This window comes from Stegodyphus dumicola, chromosome X2 (genome assembly GCF_044657685.1).
Source record: "Stegodyphus dumicola isolate Sdum_Otavi_A_Nest chromosome X2, ASM4465768v1".
In the NCBI taxonomy this organism is placed as follows: Eukaryota; Metazoa; Arthropoda; class Arachnida; order Araneae; family Eresidae; genus Stegodyphus; species Stegodyphus dumicola.
The window spans coordinates 62016142-62041282 of record NC_140781.1 but is presented as its reverse complement, the minus strand read 5'-3'; the positions used below and the strand labels follow the sequence as shown (position 1 = coordinate 62041282).

Genomic DNA, 25141 nt, shown 5'->3' with positions numbered 1-25141 from the left:
ATTCAAGAAAAGCCGATCCCGATGGAGATATCGCAAGAGAACCATTTTCAATCAGAAAAATTGCTGAAGAAACTCCGGAGGGTGGAGCCAACGCATAAGTCCCTTCCCCACCCATTGTATTCTAACAGGAAAAGTGTGATTGTATGATACTGGACGAAATGTTTACCGGAAACTGCACTGAGCCCCACGAATGCCAAATGAAAGGAAAATCCATCTTCGTACAAGAATCTGAAGGACTACAGTAGAATGAACGAGCTATTAGAAAGGAAAATCCCCTACCAACCTGATTTCGAAAAGCCAATACATGTCATCCTGAAGAACCTCACTTTTAAAAAAGAAAATATCCTACAACACCTTAAACGCAGGAACTTCCCCATTGAACAAGTAAAGCAGTTTTCGAAACGACGCGACGGTGAAATAATTAAACTCTGCATCTTCCTACTTGAGCTAAAAAAGGACCCCAGAAGGTAATAAGATTCACCAGCTCAACAACATGTTCAACTTCAATATTACTATAGAAAAGTTCAACCCTAAGAAAAGACTAATGCAATGTTTCCGCTGCCAGCTATCCGGTCATTCTCAATATAACCCCATTAGATGTGTGAAATGTGGGCAACAACACAGAAGCAACCAATGTACAATGAAACCAGAAGACAAGCCAAAATGTATTTTTTGCGGACTTTGCCACGTTAGCCCCCTCCCCAGCCTAAAGTGCCTGAATTCACAGAGGAAAATTTTCCGGACTCAAAGACTACGACGTTATCAGCGCAGAAAAATCCCCTCGGAGGACCTAAACGACGCTATTGTGTGGATCCCAGATAACATACTCCTAACTTCGATCATATCATGCATCGGGAAAATCAGAGCTGCAAAAAATCCAGCTGAAAAATTAGGTTTTCAGGCAGCTATGCTACTCATCAATTTTGTAGAGGCTGAAAATTAAAAAAGAATAAGTACGCCTTCTATGACGGACCAAAAGGATTGCAGTAAAATTACGCAGCTAAATTCTTGACTTCACGTTCTCATTTCTACCTTTCTACATGGGCAGCAGCAAGTCTGACCGTTTATCTCTCGTCCGGGTAACTCCTGAAATTGTTATACGAAAGGCTCAGCCATCGCATCATCTAGAATTCTTGACCAGCATTCCCTAATGTTATGGCAGGAAAGTCATGTCATTTCACCACGCGTTACACACAGGATGTGGCTTACCAGCCCAGGGGCTTGTTTTCATGTGCTTCACAACTGAGTCTTCTCGTCTTTTTCTGTTGTAATATAATTTTTGCTTTTCCCTTGCCATATCTGAATTTCACATAGCTTCATCTATTATTTTCTGTATATCTACCATTTTAAATTCTGGTGCTCTCTTTTCCACAAAGAATAATTTATCCAGCGGCATAATTAATTTTCTGAATTCAAATGACCCACGGCAGCATGATTGGAATAAACTGTAATGAGAGCTTTGCCAAAGTATGCTCTGTATTTTTGTATTGCTAATAAAACTACAAGTGTTTCTCACTCGGTTTGGTATCATTTTGTTGCATAGAATTGAGCATTTTACTGAAATATGCAACCGGTTGATCTTTCTGCATTAGAAGAGCACCCAGTGCACAATCGGAGGCATCTGCAGCGATCTCCAAATGTTCGTTGCCTTCACGGAACTTTAATACTGGCACTTGAATTAATACTTGTTTCAATTGTTCAAAAACAGTATTGGCCTTGGCTGACCAAGCAAAATGGACTTATTTTAAATGTAACAAGGGCTCAGCTATTTTAGCAAAATCTTTTAAGTTCCATAATACCGATTCCATGAACCGATGCCTAAAAATGAAGACAACTTCTTTGCGGTATTAGGTGGAAAGTAATTTTTTATGGCTATTATTTTTTAATTTTCTGTTTTAGTTCCTTTTTTCAATATTTTATGTACTAAATAACGAAGTTCCTTGCCCTTCAAAATTTGTATTTGAAACATTTATTTTTAGTCCTGTTTCATTTAAAAGAGGAAGCACTTTGTGTAAGTCTTAAATCTGTCAATCAAATAAATAAACGTATTTTTACATACGGCCAGTCTCAAAATCATGTCCATGGCCCTTTGAAAAGTCGCGAGAGCTCCGCATAAGCCGATGACACTCTTAGGAAAGATGCTTGACTTTGTGATAAATGCGGTTTTCAAAATGTCTTCTTGCTTTACGCCAATCTGAAAGTATCATGAAGTCAGATCTAAAGTAATCATATACTAAGTCGATTTAACTGAGAATTATTTCTTCAATTGTTGTTGTTGCGTTCATATTACATGGAACAATGGTTGCCAGAGCGCACTTCGAAGAGAGGTTGGACTTCTGTTTTCCACCCCCAATTTTCAGCGAGAGCACCCTGGGGGATCCGGGGTCTCCCACCCCTCTCCACTCCCACCAATCCACATGAGAGGACTTTCGGATAGCCGCATATTTAGAGTGTCCCCAGTGCCCCCATGGCATCACCGTGCTTTTAGGTCTGTGAGTGAGAGATTATTTTTTTTTTTTATCACAGAACCACCGGGCTATAGTAAGGGCTGCTTATCGAAATTATCAGTTTGTTTGTTAGCATCTCTTGTATTACGAGCTTCTGTTACTTTTTCTTTAACTTTATATCGTAACGATAGGACTTTGCTCTTACAGGGAAGGCGTTTCCACCATCTGCCTTACAAATTGAATGTGGCCTGTTAAGACAGGCTGATCGACATGACTTTCGACTGATCAGTACATGAAAAAGCTAGTATGAGTTTAACTTTGATCCCATATATGAAATTAATAAATTTTGTACTCCAACTTTTAGAAAGCAATAAAGGAATGTAAAATTTATAATTAGATATTAATTAAGTAGCATAATTTTTCCGTAAATACATGCAAGCTCTTAATTTTCATGGAAAGTAACATTTCGTAATCTGTTTCAATGTATCTCTATGAATTTGAAACAAAGCAATGGGAATTAGAATTTAATGGCTAATAATCAATATGAATGTACTATAATAAAATATTCCTATTTTGGAAATACTGATTTTTACATTATGTGTCTTAACCTTCCAAACGTTACATGTTTAGCCCTGAAATTTCAAAGTTCTCAAAATGTCATAAATAAATGGTATTTTCTTGATTATATTTAAAAAAATGACTCTTTCAATTTGTACTTTGATATCTTTTCTGCCAATATACATTCTACCTGAAATCAGATACATTAAAAGGTAGCAGAAACTTTCATGTGTAATGATTTCGAAAGCCACCCTTTTGTATGGAATTTTCCATCTGTAACAACAAGAGGGTTAATACAACAGTTTGAATCCTAAATAAAATTAATTTAAAATAAAATACTATTCTGACATCAAAATTGTATAACTTTTATTCGAAAAAGTGTTCAAATAAGAAAATACAGTTCCTATTTACATATTTCAGCAATCGAATATTTATCACATTACAGTATTATATATTCAGGAATTACTTATTTTGGACATATATATATATATATCAAGTACAGGCAAAATTTAATTGTATCTAAAAATTGCAGACTATATATATCAGTTTAATAATAAAAATGTATCACAGATTACATTTTTATACATTTAGTACAATACAAAGTCCGTAATCCGGACTCATCGGGACTTCGGCGATTCCGGATTATAGATCATCAATTTAAATCTGGTAAGATGGCATGCAGAAATTATACAATTCAAAATATGAAACCGTAATTTATGAAATAAAGAGCAATTATGATCAAAAGGGTATCAGAATTTACAAAAAAAAAAAAAAAAAAAAAAAAAAAAGAGCTTAATATTTATTTGTTTACTTTATTAAACATTTCTTTCAATGCAAGTTGTTTAAGTTGATTCGTTTTTGTGCTAAACGCGCATGTGTAAAGCATACAAAAAAAAAAAAAAAAAAAAAGTTGGTGGCTTTGAAGTCCGGATCTTAATTCCGGATAATGGTCTTCCGGATTACAGACTTTTGTACCGTATAAAATATCCTTTCAAACTGCATGTCTTTAAAGTAAATTAAAATGTTGAATATTTCTCAGTACCTGTTTATTAGCCAGTGAAAAATAAATAAAATAATGAGTTTACTGAATGAGAATAAATTTTAACAGTGCGATGCAAAAAATAGCTTGAAACGTTACACACTTACAAGAAGTCCATACTAAATTGTCAGAAAATGACAATAAGAAATCAGGTGCGTATGGTCATCAAAATGCACATAAATTTGTATGCTTATGTAAAAACCAAGCTAGTTAGATTCTTCGTCAGTAACAGGTATTTGATAGCATATGCCTGAAAATCAATAAGTGCATGGTGGACTACACAAAGCTAAGAAATTCAACTGTATGGTCATGACACAAGTTGCAATTTAAAGGTTCCCCCCAGACAGACACCCATATGAGGTGTGAGACAACATATTCACAACATTACAGAAGCAACTAACTCGTTCAACAATGTCTCTACTAGACATTACAAAATTTTACAACCAGTTTTAGAGGATTTTAACATGCACTATATCTGCCATATAAGCCTCTTGACTGCAAGGAGCTAACTGACCAATAATTCTTCAGCCCATCTAATATTGTGTTCAACTATCATAAATCAGAGGATATGAAATACAACAGAAAAACTAAAAGGGCATGTCTAATTCCTTCAACAAAATGTGCCATACAGAGTAAGTTAAGCTGAATGCTGAAATTCTCAACTAGGGAGACTTGCTGCTAGTAAGATCTTAACATAATGAAAACAATAACTGTACATATCCTTGAAGCTATCTAATAACCGCTCCCATGCATTTAAATACTGATTATTTTTTTATAATGATATTAGTTATTTTATAATATTAAGTTTTTTACATATTTATAATAAGGATGTTAAGTTCAATGCAGCGTTTATACATGCAACCAACCAACAGCTGTCCATACTCTAGCACACCCTCATAAATGACAATGAATTCCTTTCAAGAAAAAATAAATAAAAAAGATGGTTAAGAAAACATTTTGAAAGACATTAAGCATTTTGGGCCTTGCAAAACTAACTTACAAACTAAGTAATTATTATTAAGCAACTGGCCACTGACTAAATACGGATGCTTTAGTTTCTTACCTAGTTTAACAAGGATAACATATTTAATGATTTATCACACTACTTGCTCTTAATATTCATAAAATCATTTTCCGCCTAGCTAATAAACAAGTATTCATCTCTAAACAAAATATTTAATTTCCATTCTTTAAATAGAAAATAGTTTTAAAAATATTTGTTCTGACATATATATTATGTTTAACAATTAATTGCACTTAAAATAGTTATAACTCAATAATAGCACATTTATATATCACATGTTTGTGTAAAGGCACACATTTGTGTCTGAGACAAATTATATGTAGCTATTTTATCCGATCATAATACTCCATGACTTAATATAAAAGCTACCAATACACAAAATACTGCATTATCAAGACAACAGATAAAAAAATACTAAATCCATTAACAGGAATTTTATCACAAAACAACTGATTTTAATATATGTCTCTTATAAATGCAGGCATAATATACACTGAAGTGACAAAAGTCATGGGATAGTAATATGCAAATATACAGATGGCAGTAGTATCACGTAGAAAATGTATAAATGCGAAGTGCTTTGGCAGGGATTTCATTTGTGTTCAAGTTATTCATGTGAAGAGGCTTTGACATGATTATGGCCGCACGACGAGAATTAACAGACTTTGAACGCGGAATGGTAGTTGGAGCTAGACGCATGGGTCATTCCATTTCGGATATCAGTAGGGAATTTAACATTCCGAGATCCACAGTTTCAAGAATGTGCCGAGAGTATCTAATTTCAGGCATAACATCCCACCATGGACAGCGTAGTGGCCGACCACCTGCACTTAACGACCGAGACCAGCGATGTCTGCGTAGAGTTGTCAATGTATACAGACAAGCAGCACTGCGTCAAATAACCGCAGAAATCAATGTGGGACGTACGAGGGACGTGTCCGATAGGACAGTGCAGCGAAATTTGTCTTCCTTGGGCTATGCCAGCAGAAGACCGACTCGGGTGCCTTTACTGACAGCAAGACATCGCCTGCAGCAACTCTCATGGGCTCGTGAGCATATCAGTTGGTCCCTAAACGAATGGAAAACCGTGGCTTGGTTAGATGAGTCATAATTTCAGTTGGTAAGAGCTGATGGTAGGGTTCGAGTGTGGCGCAGACACCACGAAGCCATGGACCCAAGTTGTCAACAAGGCACTGTGCAAGCTGGTGGTGGTTCCATAATGGTCTGGGCTGTTTTTACATGGCATGGACTCAGTCCTCTGGTGCAATTGGACCGATCATTGACTGGAAATGGATACCTTCAGCTGCTTGGAGATCTCTTACAGCCATTCATGGACTTCACGTACTCAAACAATGATGGGATTTTTATGGATGACAATGCGCCATGTCACCGGGCCACAATTGTTTGCGATTGATTAGAAGCACATTCTGGGCAATTCCAGCGAATGATCTGGCCACCTAGATCGCCCGACATGAATCCCATCGAACATTTTTGGGACATCATCGAGAGGTCACTTCGTGCCTAAAACCCTTCACCGTCAACACTTTCACAATTATGGACGTCTTGTGATGATACAGCTACTAGCTTCCCCCCCCTGCGGGCAAAGGTGCTGAAGTATAACTTCCTGTTTGTTCGCGGAAGAAATGGACCATACCTGCAAAAAGCAGGACTGCAGATAAAACCCCTTGGGAGTTTCCGGACACAAGGAACTAATTATGTTTCTCTTCGCAGATAACAAAACGAGTGAAATCTTTGTGTAAGAGATCTTCATGTGATTTTGAGGTGACAGGACGCATCTTTTACGTTCTAAACCACGCCAGTGGTTTCTGTAGAACAATAGTTTTTTATGCTGTAACTACAGTAAAAAGGACCCTTTTTTGCGTCCAATCTGCGTTAGCGGATATTGTATGATTTAGGGCTGTAATGATCAGTTTATTTTTATGTTTTAATCAAGAAATCTATTTTAGTTTATCAAATAAATAATTTAAAAGACAACCTGTCTTTCTTTCACCCGACACGGGTGTACTGATGTTACAGCTATAATAAATGGTGGCAGCGGTTCAGATGAGAAAATCCATGCAGAAATTACAGACCGTCAGGCTCTAAAAATTCATCTCAAGATTGTGGGACAGTCATTGTCCGGACATCAACAGTGTTTTGCAGATATTACAGACCGTCAGGTTCTGAAGTGCAGCACGAAAAGTTACGAACATCAGTTCGAAAAAGTGATTACAGCTCTCCGAAGCGACGAGATTAGAAAATCCATGCAGAAATTACAGACCGTCAAGCTCTAAAAATTCATCTCAAGATTGTGGGACAGTCATTGTCCAGATATCAACAGTGTTTGCAGATAGTACAGACCGCCAGGCTCTGAAGTGCAGCACGAATTTACGAACATCCGTTCGAAGAGTGATTTACAGCTCTTCGAAGTGGGGAATAGAATCCACGAAGAAGTTACGGACACCAGTCCAGAAAAAGAGGAACATCAGTCTCCTGAAATAACCTCATCTTTAAGCGCGGTGATAAAGGTGTTACTTGTGCGATCATCTTTGTGTTCGAGAAATTTACCGCAGTGAGCGTATGGGACAATCATTGTCCGAAGATCATCAGATCATTGTGATGTGTAGGGCATTGAAAAAGTGATATGTGGGTGATCACCCTTGTGATCAAGAAAATTTAGATCATCAGATCTTGTGTGTGTGCGTTATAGGTGCCTGGATCACCAGTGTCCATAAAATCTTAAATTGTGAGAAGTGAAGTCTCCAATCCAGACGGGTAAGTACCTTGGATTTTTATATTGAGGCAGTAAAGTAATTTAATTTATTTCTGTAAATCAGTATGTAAGTTCCTACAACTGTTTTAAGTCAACTTGTTCCTGTAAAGCTTAAAGAAATGTGCTTTTTGGGTTTTATGTTACAATAAGAAAGTATAAAATTTAGAATTTAAACCTGTGTTAATAGATTTTTTTTTATATCTGAAATGTTAATGTGTTGTGCTTAAATTAAACTTATATATTGGATTGTGTAAAGAGGTAGAATTACTGTAACTTGAAGATTTTAATGTTAGGTGGCATTCTGACATATCATTTCTAAGACGTTTTGAATGTTATAAATATTAGAATTTCAGTTAAGGTGTGTCAAACTTTTATTTGTGTAAGAACTGAGAATTTTTTTTTTTTTTTTCTATTGAAGGAGTAAAAGGGGAATGATAAAACCCCCAGTATCTTTCCTTTTAACTGTTGTCATATTAATGTTAATTACTAGCATATGGATAGGTATTGTGTAATTTATTGTATTTCTGAATGTATATTTTAACATATCCCAAATTTTGAGGAAAGTATATTGAATTATCATAAGCAAGTGTGTTTTACGCAACTGAATTTAAAGCTTTTCAGAGGATAATATTATTTGCAGTTTCATACGTCCTCAAGTAGACAATTTTTGTTTTTATTTTTAAATGCAATGTGCATATTATAGTGTAAACTGTCTTGTCTTTGTCTAACATCTGTAAAATAGGTTGTGAAAAAAATTATAAAATTTTAATTTTTACTCTCTCTTGTGAAAATGATATCTGTTTAAATCAATTGTATGTATCTGTAGCGTGAGGGAGCTAAAATTGTTAGGATCATAATTTTGGTTATATCATGGCATTCTTAGCAAAAGTTAGGAAAGAGGATCTTAAATCCTTGGCTGAAGAGTTAGGGGAAAAAGTTAGCCCTGAACTTAGGATATTGGGTTTAAGACAGCTGATTATGGGAAATAATCCTATGAGGAGGAACTAGTGAAAGGCCTGTTAGAAAATATCACTTCAACGAGGCTTGAGAGAGAAAAAAAGGAGCAGGAGAGAATTAGGAAAGAAGATGAAGAAAGGCAGGATAGAATTAGAAGAGAAGAAATGGAATTTGAATTATCCAAGTTACGTTTACTAGCCGCTAACGGAAATGACGCTGGAAATGGTGGGAATGAAGGAAATGGACTAAAAAAAAGCCGATACGATCTAAAAAAAATGATGCCAAAATTTGATCCTGAAGAGAACGATATCAGTTTGTATCTAGTCATGTTTGAGCGCCAAGCAAAGCGTGCAAATCTTCACCAGTCAGAATGGGTTTCGGTTTTATTGACAATTTTGCCAACGGACATAGTTCAGCTGATTATGCGAGAACCAGAACAGCAGGCTTATGATTACGCTTATATAAAAGGGATACTGCTTAAAAGGTTCAAACTTAGTCCAGAAAAATTTCGCATCAAATTCGTGCAATCTCAGAAACACCCCCAAACCACTTGGAGAGATTTTGCCTTTGAATTAAGGAATTACTTTGAAGAATGGATTGCAGGTTTGGAAGTTACGTATTTTGAACTTTTAAAAGAGCTCATGATAACGGACCAAATGAAGCGTCGTGTAAATGCCGAAGTGCGACAACTTTTAAAGGAGCTCATGATAACGGACCAAATGAAGCATCGTGTGAATGCCGAAGTGCGGCAACATTTTATTGACGAATGGTCGAAGATAACGACTCCAGAGTAATTAGCGGAAATGCTGGAAGAATATGAAAATGTGCGTGAACCCCGGAAGATCTCTCCTGTTCATAGTTCGGAGTCACAAAGGGGAAATACAAATAATTTAAATTCGAGGGATCCGAAAAAAGTATCACCAGTATGGAGGGGAAGATAGATATGCCTCTGAAAGAAAGGAACATCTCTGGAATCAGGATGAGCGTCAATTTGATATGAGAAGACCAATTAAGTGTTATTTCTGCAGTTCCACCGAACACTTAAGGCCTCAATGCCCGAAAGTTCAAAAAGATTTCAAATCGCCAGCTGTAGTAAATAGGGTACAGGAAATTGAAGAAGATTGTTTAGCCCCGTATCTAACGATGGCTAAAGTGAACGGTTTTGATCTTCCAGTTTTGAGAGATACCGGGTCATGCATTGACGTAATTTGCAAGAAATATCTCACTCCTTCGATGCTGACGGGCGAGACTGTTTGTGTAAAACACCCGTTTGATGAGGCCCCAATTTGTGTACCCTTAGCAAACATTACAATAGAAGGAACTTTTGGCCAAGTAACAACAAAAGCAGCGGTCACTCGAAATGAATTGGAACATTATCTGTTAGGAAACAGAACCGCCGAAAAATTAGCCGTAGATCAACAGGATAAACTTTTCTTTCAGGTGAAAACAGGTATTCGAGCTCCGAGTCAATCAAAGAATGAAATGGGGGAAAGTTGTCCACTGGAGTCTGAACGCGGCGAACTCGAACCCTCAAGCGAAGTTTCTCCCCTCATTATAGAAAGGGGTAAAGTCTTGTCTCAAACACAAAGGATAGAGAAAACCAATTTCTTTCTGCCTGAAACGAAAGTGAATGAACTATCACTGCCTACAATAAAATATTCTTTTATCGCCGACCTACAAAAGAAAAGTGACATTGTAAAGCCATCTTGTGACTTAGTCGCGTTAAACGATCACAGTAACTCTTGGGGAAAGGTGTACAAGTTAAGAATTACCTTTTCGGTTCGGCACGAACAAGAAACTGTAGATAAGCTAAATGACGTTTTGTACCAACCAGACTCCGGAGGTTTGCGAATGCCTAGAAATTCCGTAGGAGAATTGCCCAAGACACCTAGTAGTGTAAATTTACCAAGGAAAGTAGAAGAATCCCCAGTTTATCATTTATCTATACTAGTGCCTGATACTGAGCGGTCAAAGGGGATTAAATATAGCTACTTCATGAATGATGTAAATCCAACTTGTAATGAAGTGGTTTTCTCTGATGTTAAAGCCACATTCACGTGGGAATTGTTTTTTCATATGACAAGAAACCATGCATTATGGACAAATTAATATTGACAAACTCTCAGATTCAGAAACTTTGGATATGATGTACCGGAAAGTATCTGTTGAATTTGACAAAAAATTTCACACAGTGACAAAGTTGAATTTTACGAACAGATAACTATAGCTCATAATTCTTCCAACACCATGTACATGGTAAAACAAGGCAAGTTATTGGAAAAACTCTCGAGAAAACCATTTTCATGTGTAACAGAATTTGAACACCCTCTGTAACATATTTAACACTCCAATGATCAATTATGTAATAGGACTTTGTTAAAAAAAAAGAAAAAATGCACACGATACATAGTAGAAATGCCGAACATTATGAGAGAATGAGAGAAATAATGAAGGACTCAGCTTGCTTCAATCAGCCTGATTGATGCAAGGATGCATACTACACTGTACTTAACACATATCCTCAAATATTCATCATCACATGATCTAAAAGCTCCAGTATGTTATGAATTACCATTCACTAACTGGCATAACCACCATCTATTTAAGGGAAAAAAACACTGTCTACTCAGCCATGAGAAAAGAGTTCCAAATTATATATCACAGTTGTTCAGCCATCTCATTTACCCAAACAGTCCCTTAGCTGAACGTATGTCTTTCTTTCAGAGTAAGCAAACAAACATGCATTCTCTAAACAGTATGTGACATCCACGGAGATCTTATCTTCCAAATAAATAGTATAACAACTCTCCATACTATCACAACTCCCACTAATGCCCGTTCCATGATTCAAAGCAAACTTCATATATGTAAAATTGATTACAATTAATTTTAAAGGAATGCTAACTAAGAGCAATATTTACTAATTCTTGTTACACAAGAAATTCTCTTATGAAAGGAAGGTTTAGAGCAGCATATGCTTAGGTTTACTGCAACAGTTTAGAATTATCTTCCATTCAGGGTAAGATGAAAATCCATCATCATCATCATTTTCTCCACCGCCAAATTTAAAGACTGCATTGAAATGCATTTTCACAATGTTTTGTACACAATACAGAAATGTGAAATATTTTTAAATATTTAGAATGGAAAAAAAATGTGATATTAGTTATGCACATGGTATTCTAGCTTTCGGTTGCGATATGAAATATAATATTCAGTCACATTCATTTTAACACCTGCAGCTTGACATTTCCTCCTTCCTCACCAAAAGAAAACCTCCTATATAATTACCATAAAAGTACGGTTTCCCCCCCTTCCACATGGCTCCATGAAAATATGTACTCATACCTACAAATCCAACTCAATTGCATGTTTATCAACATTTGCATTGCAGCAAAAGACAATATTTTGATATCACCTCAATTTTTAGCATAAAATAACAAGAAGATAATTAGCGATGCAATAGCTTGAGAACTGTAAATATAGTCAGAAAACGCTGAATTGATGATAAAGCATACTTTAGTTAGAAGTAATTCATATTCTATCAATCATATTTGTATGTACCTTATGAATTAAAAATACATAATTCCATTATTTTTGTAGAGCTAAATTATTGTAATTTATTAATAAATCATGCTCAAATATATCTTTTATGAACTGTAATAAAAATTACACATTACATGTTGAGCTTGGATAATCAAGATTCTACTGCTGCTGCAAATGCCAAGCATTTAGCATAAATTTAAATATTAGAGTATAATAATAAAATCAAATATGATCAATAATTTACATCTTAAATTTCTTTTTTTAAATACAATACACTGGCAAATACTTCAAAAAAATCATTCAAAAATAACAAACAAAAATTATATTTGAAATATAATTTTTGTTTGTTGTACAGTACTGAAAGCCACCAGGCTTTCAGTATTAATTTTCAGAAACACTTTGTTAAACATTACAATTGTTACAAACCATAAATTGACCAAATATAGGTTACTGCATTACATCAAAAGAAAATATTTAAATGTTGTTTGTTTTTTAGCTAGAAGTAACAGCAAGAGAACTATATGTGAAAAGCTTAAAGAACTGTACACATATAACTATGAATTTCATGAGGTCCACTTAGGAGCCTTGTTAAAGTAGTCTGCTGAGCCCAATTACCCCTAAAAGCAATAGCATCTCCCATCTGCCTGCCAAAGTACTAGGCATGAGGTGGAGGATAATGCCAGGAAAAGGCACAGTAGATTTGACTCTCAAGATCGCCAAAAAGTTCAGGGACTTTCCTCTCAAGTCCTACTAGTTGCCTCAATGTGGCCTGGGGGGTGACAAAGAGTGAAGTACATCAGAGTTTCTCCTGGTAGGGCCACCCTAGGCATGAAGCCTCTTTACCCATTTAAATCTAATAGGCGAAGTCAGCTATCTACCTTTTGGTGCTCCATGTCTCTTGATGAACAGAAGCGGTACCACTCTCCTTTTTCCATGAACAAGACTTCCAATGAACCAAATTGTTCATTTTTAACATAACACTGAATGGACACTAAGTGGTTTTATTTCAATAATGTTTTCATCTCTAAATTTAAAATATTTGAGCTTTATTACTTTGCAAATATAAACAGTAATACTACTATATATTTCTAAAAAGTTGTACCACAAACTCTTTTCTTCCCCACTTTACATCACGTTTCTCATGTTTTATTTTATTTTTTGCAGAAATTGGCAGTTTGGCAATTAAAGATATGTCAGGCAAGACGAAGATATCATGTAAGTTCCATGCTCTTGAATGAAAAATCATTCAAGTTACATGAGTCTTTATAGTTGTTTCTTCAATTTTTTTTTTGCCACTATATATCCACAGTACCATAGCCAGTTTTCTCACCAGCAAATCTTCTTGCCACAGAACTAGGACACCTACATTAAGGGTAGGGTAGTGAACCTATCCTCAATATTTCATATTGTTAACATTCCATGACTGCCAGAATATTATGAATAGGCCCTCCTAACTGGAATACCACAAGTCTGTTTACAAAAAAAGACAAGAGAGGGGCATTGACATCACTTTCAGTCATGACGCCACAAAATAATAACTAACAGTTAATCAGCCACCAAATTTGCACAAACAGTTCATACATGACAGGAATTGTCACTTGTTCTGAAAACCAATTCTAAACAAAATGTTTACAAAACACCAGAACTGTTGGTATGGAATTCTGATTCCCACAACAGTTTTAATGGGAAAATTCAAAAAAGAAAGAATTTTGCTTTTTTCACTCGAAAATCATGATTCTATAGATTGTAAATTAGGTAAAAATATATCATTAGATCAAAGAAGCTTATTATTGTACTATAGAATGGAATGTGTTTTAAATGTTTAATTCCAAGCTACATCTAAAGCTTGAAACAAATTAGTTACATGCACAACATTATTTATCAATTACTATCTGTTTATGGGCTCCAGCATTAATGCATTTTAATAAACTGAAAAGGATTTCCATAAGCTGACAGCTGAACACAAAATCTTCGAGAAAAATCAAGTATAACAGATTCACTGATGGAAACTTTGAGGATCCAAATATAAAGAAAGGACAAAGTTTAGTCTGAGCTCTTGCAGACCCTAGAGCTCAAAGACCGTGTGTATTATGATGGCATTTACATCAGATATGGAGCATGAAACAGAGACATCAAATCTTGATTTGTACTGAGAGCAATTCTAATGCACTCACCTAGGGAAAGATGTTACAAGTTGCAAACCATCTCAATAAACAACAAAAGGTTTCAATACACGAACTTTGTTTTGGTTTTTAGCAGAAAAAGAACAGATTATGTGAGCAGTTTAACATGTTGACTGCCAACTATGTGATAACTTGTAGATTACATTCTTTTCTAGGACGCCAATTACGAGTTATATCGTACTGTGTTTACTTGCAAATTTTGTGCAGCTACGATTAAACTCAGAATATATCAGTGCTAATATCAATAGATAGCTTCTGAGAAAAAGAACAAAAAATCAATGCTGGCTTGCACGAACAGAAAATTTATTAAAAAATGAACAAAAAATATAATTATAAAAATTAATAACATATGATTAAATCGATTTGGCTTCTCAGACCAGAATTCGAAAAGTGCCATGGCAGTCAACGTGTTAAGAAATAGAAATATATAATTATGAACATTACAAATATATAATCATGACACATATTTTATACACTTTATCCTCAATGGAACAAAACCCAAGAAACAGACACTCTTATTACATTAAGTAATTTCACTGAATATTTCCTCTAAAATGAATTTATCAAGCTCTTAGCCACATTATAAAAATTATATATTACAAGTCAAAAATACTTTTAACCAAATTTCTCTTCTTATTTCAAAGAAGCATAGCACTTGTAAAGTGTTTTTAATATCAGGTATTCAACTGGTATGCTACTTTCGGTAGTAAAATTTACAAAAATATGAAAGTACAAAACCTCGAGTTACTCAAATGACTTAGCAACAGTGGATCACAATTAATATTACATAGGAAAAATAACTTTTAAAAGATTCAACAAAATAATCCATACATTCATTTTTTAGCACACTTGTTTCATTATCTATTATGTCATCTCCATTGGGCTAGTTGGGCATTTATTTGTGCTAACAAACTTTTGCATAAATACATAGCAAATAGCTGTAAAAAATAAAATTATTTTATTAAGAAAATGCATTTCAGTTATGTTTCAGATGAATAAATCATACTTATTATAAAAATGTGTTTTCACAAAATACAGCAGCATTCAAAACTTTAGACAATGAAAATTTTGTTTGATGCAAACATGTTAATTTTAAGATTTGGGAATCAGTATGCTTTACATTAACCAATAATGCATCTTATGCAATGAAATTTGAATGTGAGAATAGTTTGTAGAATAAATACTAGTTTCTGTTGCTCAAGATTCAAAAACCTTTTGATATGTACAGTTTAAGATGCACAAAACAAATAAGTAATGTTCCAAACAAATAAGTTTGTTGTTTGACTTCTGAATAAGTAATGTTCCTTTTGCACTTTTTGTTATGACATATTATTTAAGTTTAAAATACGCGTTAATAAAGAAATGTGTTTTAACTGAAGTTCAGCATCTTAAGCTACGAAATTTGATGCCAGTTACCTTTTTAAATTTCATTCTCATTTTAATGCTATAAAGTGCAATTTTTTTCCTCCTCACTGCTGACATAGAATCATACAAACTAACAGGTTTCTTATTATTAAAAATGTTAACATAAGGCTTTAAGTACAAAGGTCAAATATAAAGGGGCATTACAAAGCTTAATTTCCACCTTCAGATGTCCAGTTATTAAAAAGAAACCCAGCCAAATGTCAGAGAGAGTAAAAAGTCTTTAATCTGGACTTCGGAGATTCCAAATTATCGATTTTTCTGGATTATAGATCATCAGTTTAAATCTGGTAAGATGGCATGCAGAAATTATAAAATTAAAAATATGAAACCGTAATTTATGAAATAAAGAGCAATTATGATCTAAAAAGTATCAAAATAAAAAAAAAAAAAAAAAAAAAAAAAAAAGAGACAGAAAGCAGCTTAATACTTATTTGTTTACTTTATTAAAAATTTCTTTCAATGCGCGCATGTGTAAAGCATATATTACGCATAGTCGAAATTAGAAAATTGCAACCAGAAAACTATTTGATGTGTATCCGTGATATTTATAATGACGAGGAATTTGATTTAAATCATATCAAAGACGGAGTACATCGAGATGAAATACTACATTTAGTGAGGAATTATAAGCCGAACAAAATAAAAACATCTGCCCTGAAGATAAGGAGAGTGCTGGCAGATCAACTTCCAGTTCATTAAGTGTCGCGACGTTTCTCCCCCCTTCGCAGAGCAACGTGAAATTGATAAACAGATTTCGGAATGGTTAAAGAAACAAAGGATATGGCCTTCATCCATTTTTTGCAGCAATTCCACTTTTTGTTTGATGGACATCGAAACATGCTTTTGCTTTGTAGATCCTTTGGCAGCTCCAGAATCGGAAATTCTTTTTGACATAATCGAAAGTTCAGCTCTAACAGTCTGCAAAAAATAATAAGCCGGATCCAAATCGAAGATTAAGGAACAACGCAATTTGCAACATTACCTGAAATAGTTAATTAGATAATTTTAGCTTAGCTTATACCGCACGTTATACATTAAACGCGCATGGGTAAAGGTATTATGCGCATGCGCAAACGCATTATGCGTTTATGCATGTGCAGAAAGTTTGTAGCTTTGAGGTCCGGATTATAGATCATTCCAGATTATGGACGTCTGGATTAAAAACGTTTGACTGTAATAGCCAAGCATATCAGCCAGAGGCATGATGGCATATTTTGGAGAGAAAAGATATTCTATTCATATTTGTGAGCACACAAATGTGTCTTCTATAACGAAGCAGATACATCCATCCTCCTTTAGAGATTCTGCCTCCCTGTTTAATATATATATATATCTGCTGCGACATTTGCTTGTAAAACTGAGACTATTACCAGTCCAGAATTATAGTGTTTTACCATGAAATTGCTGTAATGTTATTCTTTGATAAGAATGAATAAAAAAAAATTAACTGGTAAATGCTTTCTTTTCCAAATAAGGCACTGCCAAAAAAAATATATGTATATATATATATTAGAAAAGAAATTAGCTCCCTTCAAACAAATTTAATTTCATAAACTGAAGCTCGTATTTATTCCAAGAATCATGTGTTTTGTACATAAATATGGTTTCTATATCAATTTAAAAGTTGAAAAACAGGAATTTTTAGTGATACAGTCAAAAGTCGTTAATCTGGACTCCTCGGGACTTCGGCGATTCCAGATTATCGATTTTTTCGTATTATAGATCATCAGTTTAAATCTGGTAAGATGGCATGCAGAAATTATAAAATTAAAAATATGAAACCATAATTTATGAAATAAAGAACAATTATGATCTAAACGGTATCAAAATTTACAAAAAAAAAAAAAAAAAAGCTTTATATTTATTTGTTTACTTTATTAAACATTTCTATCAATATAAGTTGTTTAAGTTGCTTCGTTTTTTATGTGATAATACATTCTCTTTAATTCTATAAACAGACATAATTTCTTGTTCAGTTACAAAGTTCCGCTGCTCAAGTCCTATAATTGCTGTGTCTACCGACTAATTTGTCAATCAAAATTTTTTCGTTTTCAATAACCTCTGTTACTTTCTTCGCTATCGGAAGCGAATTATAATGATGAGGAATTTGATTTAAATCATATCAAAGACGGAGTACATCGAGATGAAATACTACATTTAGTAAGGAATTATAAGCGAAATAAAATAAAAACATCTGCCCTGAAGATTAGGATAGTGGTGACAGATCAACTTCCAATTCATTGTGCGCCGCTGCGTTAAAAAGTTTAGATAAACAAAAGATATGCCTTTATCCATTTTTTGCAGCAATTCCACTTTTTGTTTAATGGAGTTCGAAACATTCGCTTTGTAGATCCTTTACATATTAGTAAATATATATCAGAAATTCTATTTGACATAATCGAAAGTTCAAGCTTACTTTCATAAAATTGCTCTAACAGTCTGCAAAAAATAATAAGCCGGATCCAATTCGAAGATTAAGGAACAACGCAATCTGCAACATTAAATGAAATAGATAATTAGGTAATTTTAGCTTAGCTTGTACCGTCCGTTATACATTAAACGTGCATTCGTAAACGTATTTTACGCACGCGCACACGCATATTCGCAGCCGTAAAGGTCTTACGCGCATGCGCAGGAAGTTTGTAGCTTTGAGGTTCGGATTATGGCTGTCCGAATTAACGACTTTTGACTGTATAAATTTTTATTTTAGTTCTAACACTAAACACATTTTCCTAAAAATTTTTTTAATTAACCTTAAATGCAAGTTTTTTTTTTTTTTTTTTTAAATTAAAATCTTTTCTTTAAAGGGGCCCTTGGGCTGACCTTACTTGAAATTTCAAAGTTACAGATGTGAGCAAAAAGAACTTAATTTTTATAAAGCCTTATAATTAATATATATATATATATATATTTCTGTAGACAAGGATTTCTAAAATACATTGGTTTCTAGATTTTTTTTTATTATTTTATAAAAAATTAAATTTTTTAAGAAAAAGTTTAATTTTTTTTATTATTTTATAAAAAATTAAATTTTTTAAGAAAAAGTTTAATTCTTGACTTTACTTGCTTGTTTCTTAAAAGACTTAATTAGTATTTTCCTTTTTGAACTTTAATTCTTAAATGTTAATTTCTAAGAGTACAACGTTATTGGAATTACTTTTGGTTTTGACTTTTACCCTTGCCTGAATGAATGACGAAACACGAATTGAATGATTGGAGAGTTACGTTTGGAGGCAACTTCCCCTTGATAAGTCTGTCTCCTGCCTACTCTACGATCATTCACATATGCATTTTTTAAAAAAAAATGTTTAATTTAATTTTAATTTATTAAATTAGTAGATTTAATTTCATGGATAGATTTTACACTTGATTTGCTTATGCTTCTGAATTTAAATGATATTGTAGATTAGTTCGAGAATTAAATCTTTTACATGTTTGCATATTTTTAAATTATTTTAAATTATTTTGGCTTTTTTCCTTTTTTTTAGAATTTAAATTTGCTTTTCTACTTTTTTACTTTTATACGTATTTGTTTAGAATTTAAATTTGTTTAAATATATATATATATATATATTGCTTTAATTACAATGTTTATATTTCAGAGAACTCCTTTCAAATGGATAGACAGTTAAATTTAAACAGAAAGAATAAAAATGATGATGGCACAGCAGGAAACTCATCACTAGCAGGATATAGCACTCAAAAGAGTAGGATTTAGCTCAACAAGAAAAAGAAATTTTCTTGATTCATTTTTATCATTTTGATTTTTTACACTTATCATAATGATATGAAACAACTTATTTCCTAAATTATCAATGAAGTTTTAGCTGCTAGCAGCACGAAATCATCCAAACAATAATGACATCTTAGTTTTAACAAACACGTAATGTACTGAAAAAAACCAAAGGAACACTTTGAAAAACTTTTAAAATCAAATACAGAAAAATAATGATTTGAAAAATTTTTTGCTATCAACAAAAAATATTAAATACTAACTTCTAATAAAAGGGGAGAGAAGAGAAAAGAATAGACTCCCCAAACAGATCTAGTGTAGCCTGTTGCAATAAAAATATCAGAAAGTATTCATAAAAAAGTATGAAGATGAAATCTGTATGGTTTCCAAAAGAACTGTAATTAGTATTCACCAACTGCAGCAGCTTATTAATAGACTTTACAACAGCCCAAAATTTGCAGTTCAAGTTGATGAAATAACTGATTTTTCCTAGTTGACACAATAATTAGTTAAGATAAGTGAAGGAAGTAGACACTGTGAATTATTGTTCAGGAGCATGCACAAGAGGGCTAGATATTTATTCATTTTAAGATTTGATGATTTTTTTCGGAAGTGAAGGTTTAAAATGGATTAGTTGTGCTGGTATCTGAAGATGAAGCTGGGGCAAACTGGGTGAAAATATAGGATCTGTATACTGTATACTGGAATATGTGATTTTTACTTTCTGGATGATGCATCAGGAAGCACTTGTAGATCCCCCCCCATGGGAAAAAAAAAAAAAACACTAAGACTAAATGTTTTACTCTGCCATGTTATGAAAATGATTAATTTTATAAAATGCTGGGTGGTTAACATTTGTCTTTCTCAAGCTTTTGAAAGATATGAGTTCTCATTATCAAACATTATTGCTAAATGAGGAAATATAGCGACTATTTGAAGAGATTGAATTTATACAGATTATTATAACTGAAAGACGAAACTATTATTTTTTCAACTGAGCAGAAATCCAATTTGGGTATTTTTTCCATGATCAATTACAGCATTAAAACTGCATTCATTGTCATATATTTTTAAAAACTGGATGATTCAACCATTTCGTTTCATAGAATCGGTTGTAACATTTACATTAAAATAAAAAATTAAATGTTTCATTAAAAAAAATGGCAGTATGGGAAAATTTAGTGGAAAATGGATCTTTAGATATATTGATAGCTATAAATGCTTTCATAACTGAAAATTATCTTTCCAAAGATTTAATTCTGAAAGTTGTAAGTGATCACTCAAAACACCTGGAGACTAAACAAAACTACTTACTTTCTAATTTTAATGTTGAAAAAGATAATTGGGTCAGTTACTTAACATTAAATGAAGAAGAATTTTCTGAATTATTGAGTGACACCGGTTTAAAACTTGAGTTTTTTAAAATAACTGTTAAATGAATTTGGACTGGAATTATGTCTTCTGAAATGGCATTAAATGCACTAACATTTCGCACTATGTATTATCTAAAGTATTAACATATATATATATATTAAAAACAGTCATTTCTAAAAGATGTCGAAGAAGCTCCATGTTTTGTAATGTCAAATATTCAACCAAGATTTAGGTCTTTAGATAAAAATAAACAAGCATGCATAACTCATTGGATTATTATGAATATTTGGCTTTGCCTTCAACACATGGTAAAACAACATTTGTTTACATAGTAAAGAATTGTTAATAATTTTTCCTTACCATTAAATATCACCAAATGTTTTAATTCATGTTTATATACCTCTATACCCAAGGTAGCAAAAATAGTTGCTTGAGTAAAAGCAACTGTCAAGTTGCAAAGTTTGAGAACTTCACTCTAGTTATCAAAGTGAATTCATTTTTATCAGATGACGTAAATTATTAAATACCATTCAGAGAAAGATATGATGGTTTATTCCTCATTTTAAACATGATACTAGGCATAATTAATTAGATACCATATATGAGCACCAATGTTTATTAGAGCTTTATTCAAAAGATGATCAAAATAATACTGATTTAATTTTCAAAGAAAAGAGCAATCTTGTGCAAAATGTTTCCAAAATACATACACATACAAAATAAATAAATAAAGATATAATTCCAACATATCTTTAAAAGGTTCAACACAGCGCAACAAAATATTTCCTAAAATAAATGTTTAAAGTTATTGTTAGAAATTGTTATTTTTTTCATATCTTATTAATATTGGGTAAAACTGTTAACATATCATTTCTGTTAAATTGCATAATATGCTAATTCATTTTAGTGTAAATAATTTTGAATATGGGATTTGTGTGGAAAATTTATTTACAAGAATTGTTGATAGGTAAACTTTAAAACATTTTAAGATAAATGTGAAAGGAGAACATGAGATTTCAACAGCCAAGGTGTAATCTGACACAATTACAGTAATATAAAATATGAAGACTTTTTTATGAATGAAGATGAACTAGTATACAGAAAGGTAAAAAATTATATACAGAAATGATAGAGAATGGTATACAATGTTAAAAAATTCCAATTTGATTTTCATACTGAGATTCCATTTTAACACCTGAAACTGTTCTAAGTAAGTAATCTTGAGAGGCATAGAAATCAGTGACGTAATTTCCATAAATTCAATACTGACAGTACAAAACTTTGAGCGTTCTTCAAAACAGCAATTCTAGATGGCAGTGAAAAAAATTTGCTATGTTGTATTCCATCAAAAATTTAAGTCACTTTGCATTCAATTTTCTTTTTTTAAATTAAGATTCAGCTGTGCACTTCATTCACTGGATCACTTTCTTATAAGGTTTGTAATCCATATTTTCCAGCAGTGAATTGAAATTAATTTGCATTTTGCCAGACATAAAATCTACAGAGTAAAAGTAACATCATATAGGAACATTTCTGAATAAGAATTCTGGGTGGGATGAATCTTTAAAAAAGTCATAATCCTGACTTAAATTCTATAAAGTGTTTGATGGAAGAACTTGAAAGAAGTTAGAAGTACTCAAATCTTAGCATTAATTTGCAGCTATGTAAAAGGTATGGAAATCCATTCTTTAAACAAAATTACAAAGATAATTCAATATATGTCCAGAAAATAAGATTTAATATTTGACAAAAAAGCAGCCTTTGTCTGATGTAAATTTTGAATAAAACTTGCTAATTTTAAGAGCGATCAGCTCTAAGTCCCTCTTCTTCAGAGACTGAAATATTTTTTAAATGAAAATGAAGAGGTGATAAACATTTCATATCAAAAGCAGGAAGTGCAGCAAAGTAAAAACAAATGTAGAGCCATCAATCTAGGAAAATAGTAATAAACAGTGAAAAATTGAAATATTAGAATTCTGAAAGCATTTGGAATTAAAAGCATGGAAAATGCACTATATTATTTTCTGTTACAATAATTTTCATCCATAATTTTATCAGGTCAAAAGCCTTAATCCAGCCTTCATATAATTTTATTTGTTTACTAATGTTTTTTGTACTCTTAAAATTTTAGATACTTGCTGCATTTGATTTTGCAATGTATACTATTAAATAAAGTTGTAGAGGCATTAGAAATTTTTTGAAAGCAGAAGAGATGAAAAATGAGCAATGCCCTCACTGGGACTCGAACCACGGACCTCTCGAATACGCGTTGAGCGTGCTGACCACTACACCACAAGGGCATGCCAAGAAGATCGGAGAAATAAATACCTTATAAAGTAACAGAAGTCCTTGCGAAAATCTCCTTTTGTCAAAAGAGTTTTGAGTATTAGGTCACTAGAGGGTGATGCAACAGGTGAAAAGTATTCAATGACAATGAAAACAACAACAAAAACACAAATATGTCTATGAATTAAACTTTCCATCGAGAAATACACGAAAAAAATCATAATAAAAATAAAGTACAAGTTTCAAAATAAATTTCTGTTTTAGAACAATAAAACTTGATAAAAAAATCTTACTTGTATTAAAGACACTCCAAGAAATATTCCTGCAACAAGATGCAGGTTATGTACAACATAATCCTGAACAGCTTCAATACAGCCTCGAGAAAATATAAATTCTGCAGCATTTGTCACAGACTATATTAAATGATATTAGGATATTAGTTTTGCAATCTATACCTCTTCAAATAAAAAAAAAGAACATTTTCAACACAGAAAACACTCTTTTATAGAAGAGGACAGTCTTTAAATACAACGAAAAAAAAAGAAAAAAAAAATTTTAAACAGCAGTGAATTTTACTAACAAATACAATAAGTTTCATAAGTTGCTTGCATTATAAATAGACTTCTTTGGCCTTTAATGGAGACTAATCAAGGATTAACTGACACACTGCTCATTATAGAGCAACTGTCTCTTTCATGATACAACACAGTGCCAGTTATTTTAAACAGTTTCGTTCACTATTTGAATGAATTTGTGGATGGATGATAAGAACCATATTCTAGATATAATCTCTTAATTTTAAAAATAGACTTTAAGTCTGCAAGCCATAACACATGCATGGCTTTCTACAGCATAGACACCATAATTACTTAATGCAAGTGTCCCATACACATCACAACACCAATAATAACATAACATAATATCAATTTTGGACAAAATAATCCAACCCAAGTTCACACTCCAAAATACAGGTTTGCTGAATGTATGTTTTTGTGGTATTCCTATGTGTAATGTAAACACAGTATATCCCTTAGAAAGCTCTCCATGAAGGCATTGTGATCTTAATAGGTTTCCCAATGAAAAGGAAGTTTTAATTTCCTTGATGTTTTACGATTTTCTTTGACCAAAATTAATAATTTTTCTGCCAAAAATGAACTAATTGTCAAATTAAGTACGAGTATTTGAATGTATGTATTTATTATAAAATGTAATGAAATAACTAAGAACATTAAAAAAATCTACCTTAACCCCTTAACTGTTGTGGGTGTATATATACGCCTTGTTCAGGTATTATATGCAAAGCTTTGGAATGCAACATCACAATGATCTTGACAGAGTATGCGAAGTAGGATACTATTTCAGAGAAGAGGGAGAGGAACTGGAAAGGGGATGTTTCTAAAACAGTGAAAGTAATTGACTGTGTGGTTATTGCTCGTGTTTCTGTTTGTGTAAATAAAACACACTTTTTTATTCAGTATCTTCCGTTTTTGTTAACTGTTTCTGTTACTGGCTTCTTTTCTCAAATATGCCTGACAGTGATGACTAATGACTGCGTAGTTATTGCTTGTTTGAGTAAAACATACTTTTTTTAATTCTGTGTTTTCCGTTTTTATTTATTGTTTGTGGAAGGTGCTATTTTTCTGAATATGTCTGAAAGTGAAATAGCTGATTACTTTCTGTCATCTTCAGGATCAGAAACCTCAGAATATGATGTTACGTCAGATGAAGAGAATTGCAACTATTCTCTGATGTTGGTACGACTTGATATGGAAAACTTGCCTATGGCATCCAAGCAA

At 32.9% G+C, this 25141-nt stretch overlaps 1 protein-coding gene across 2 annotated transcripts in view; it reads right to left on the bottom strand.

Moving 5' to 3' along the window:
- Nucleotides 1–3354: 3354 nt before the first annotated feature.
- The window catches only part of LOC118188494 (tetraspanin-14-like), an 87286-nt gene continuing 65499 nt past the window's right edge, over nt 3355–25141 (bottom strand). For both annotated transcript variants that reach the window (XM_085809720.1, XM_085809721.1), the window contains 2 exons: nt 23639–23758; nt 3355–15465 (listed from right to left, as the gene is read on the bottom strand). In XM_085809720.1, coding sequence (XP_085665846.1) covers nt 15397–15465; nt 23639–23758 — 189 coding nt within the window. In that variant the 3' untranslated portion in view covers nt 3355–15396. The remainder of the gene's footprint in view (nt 15466–23638; nt 23759–25141) is intronic.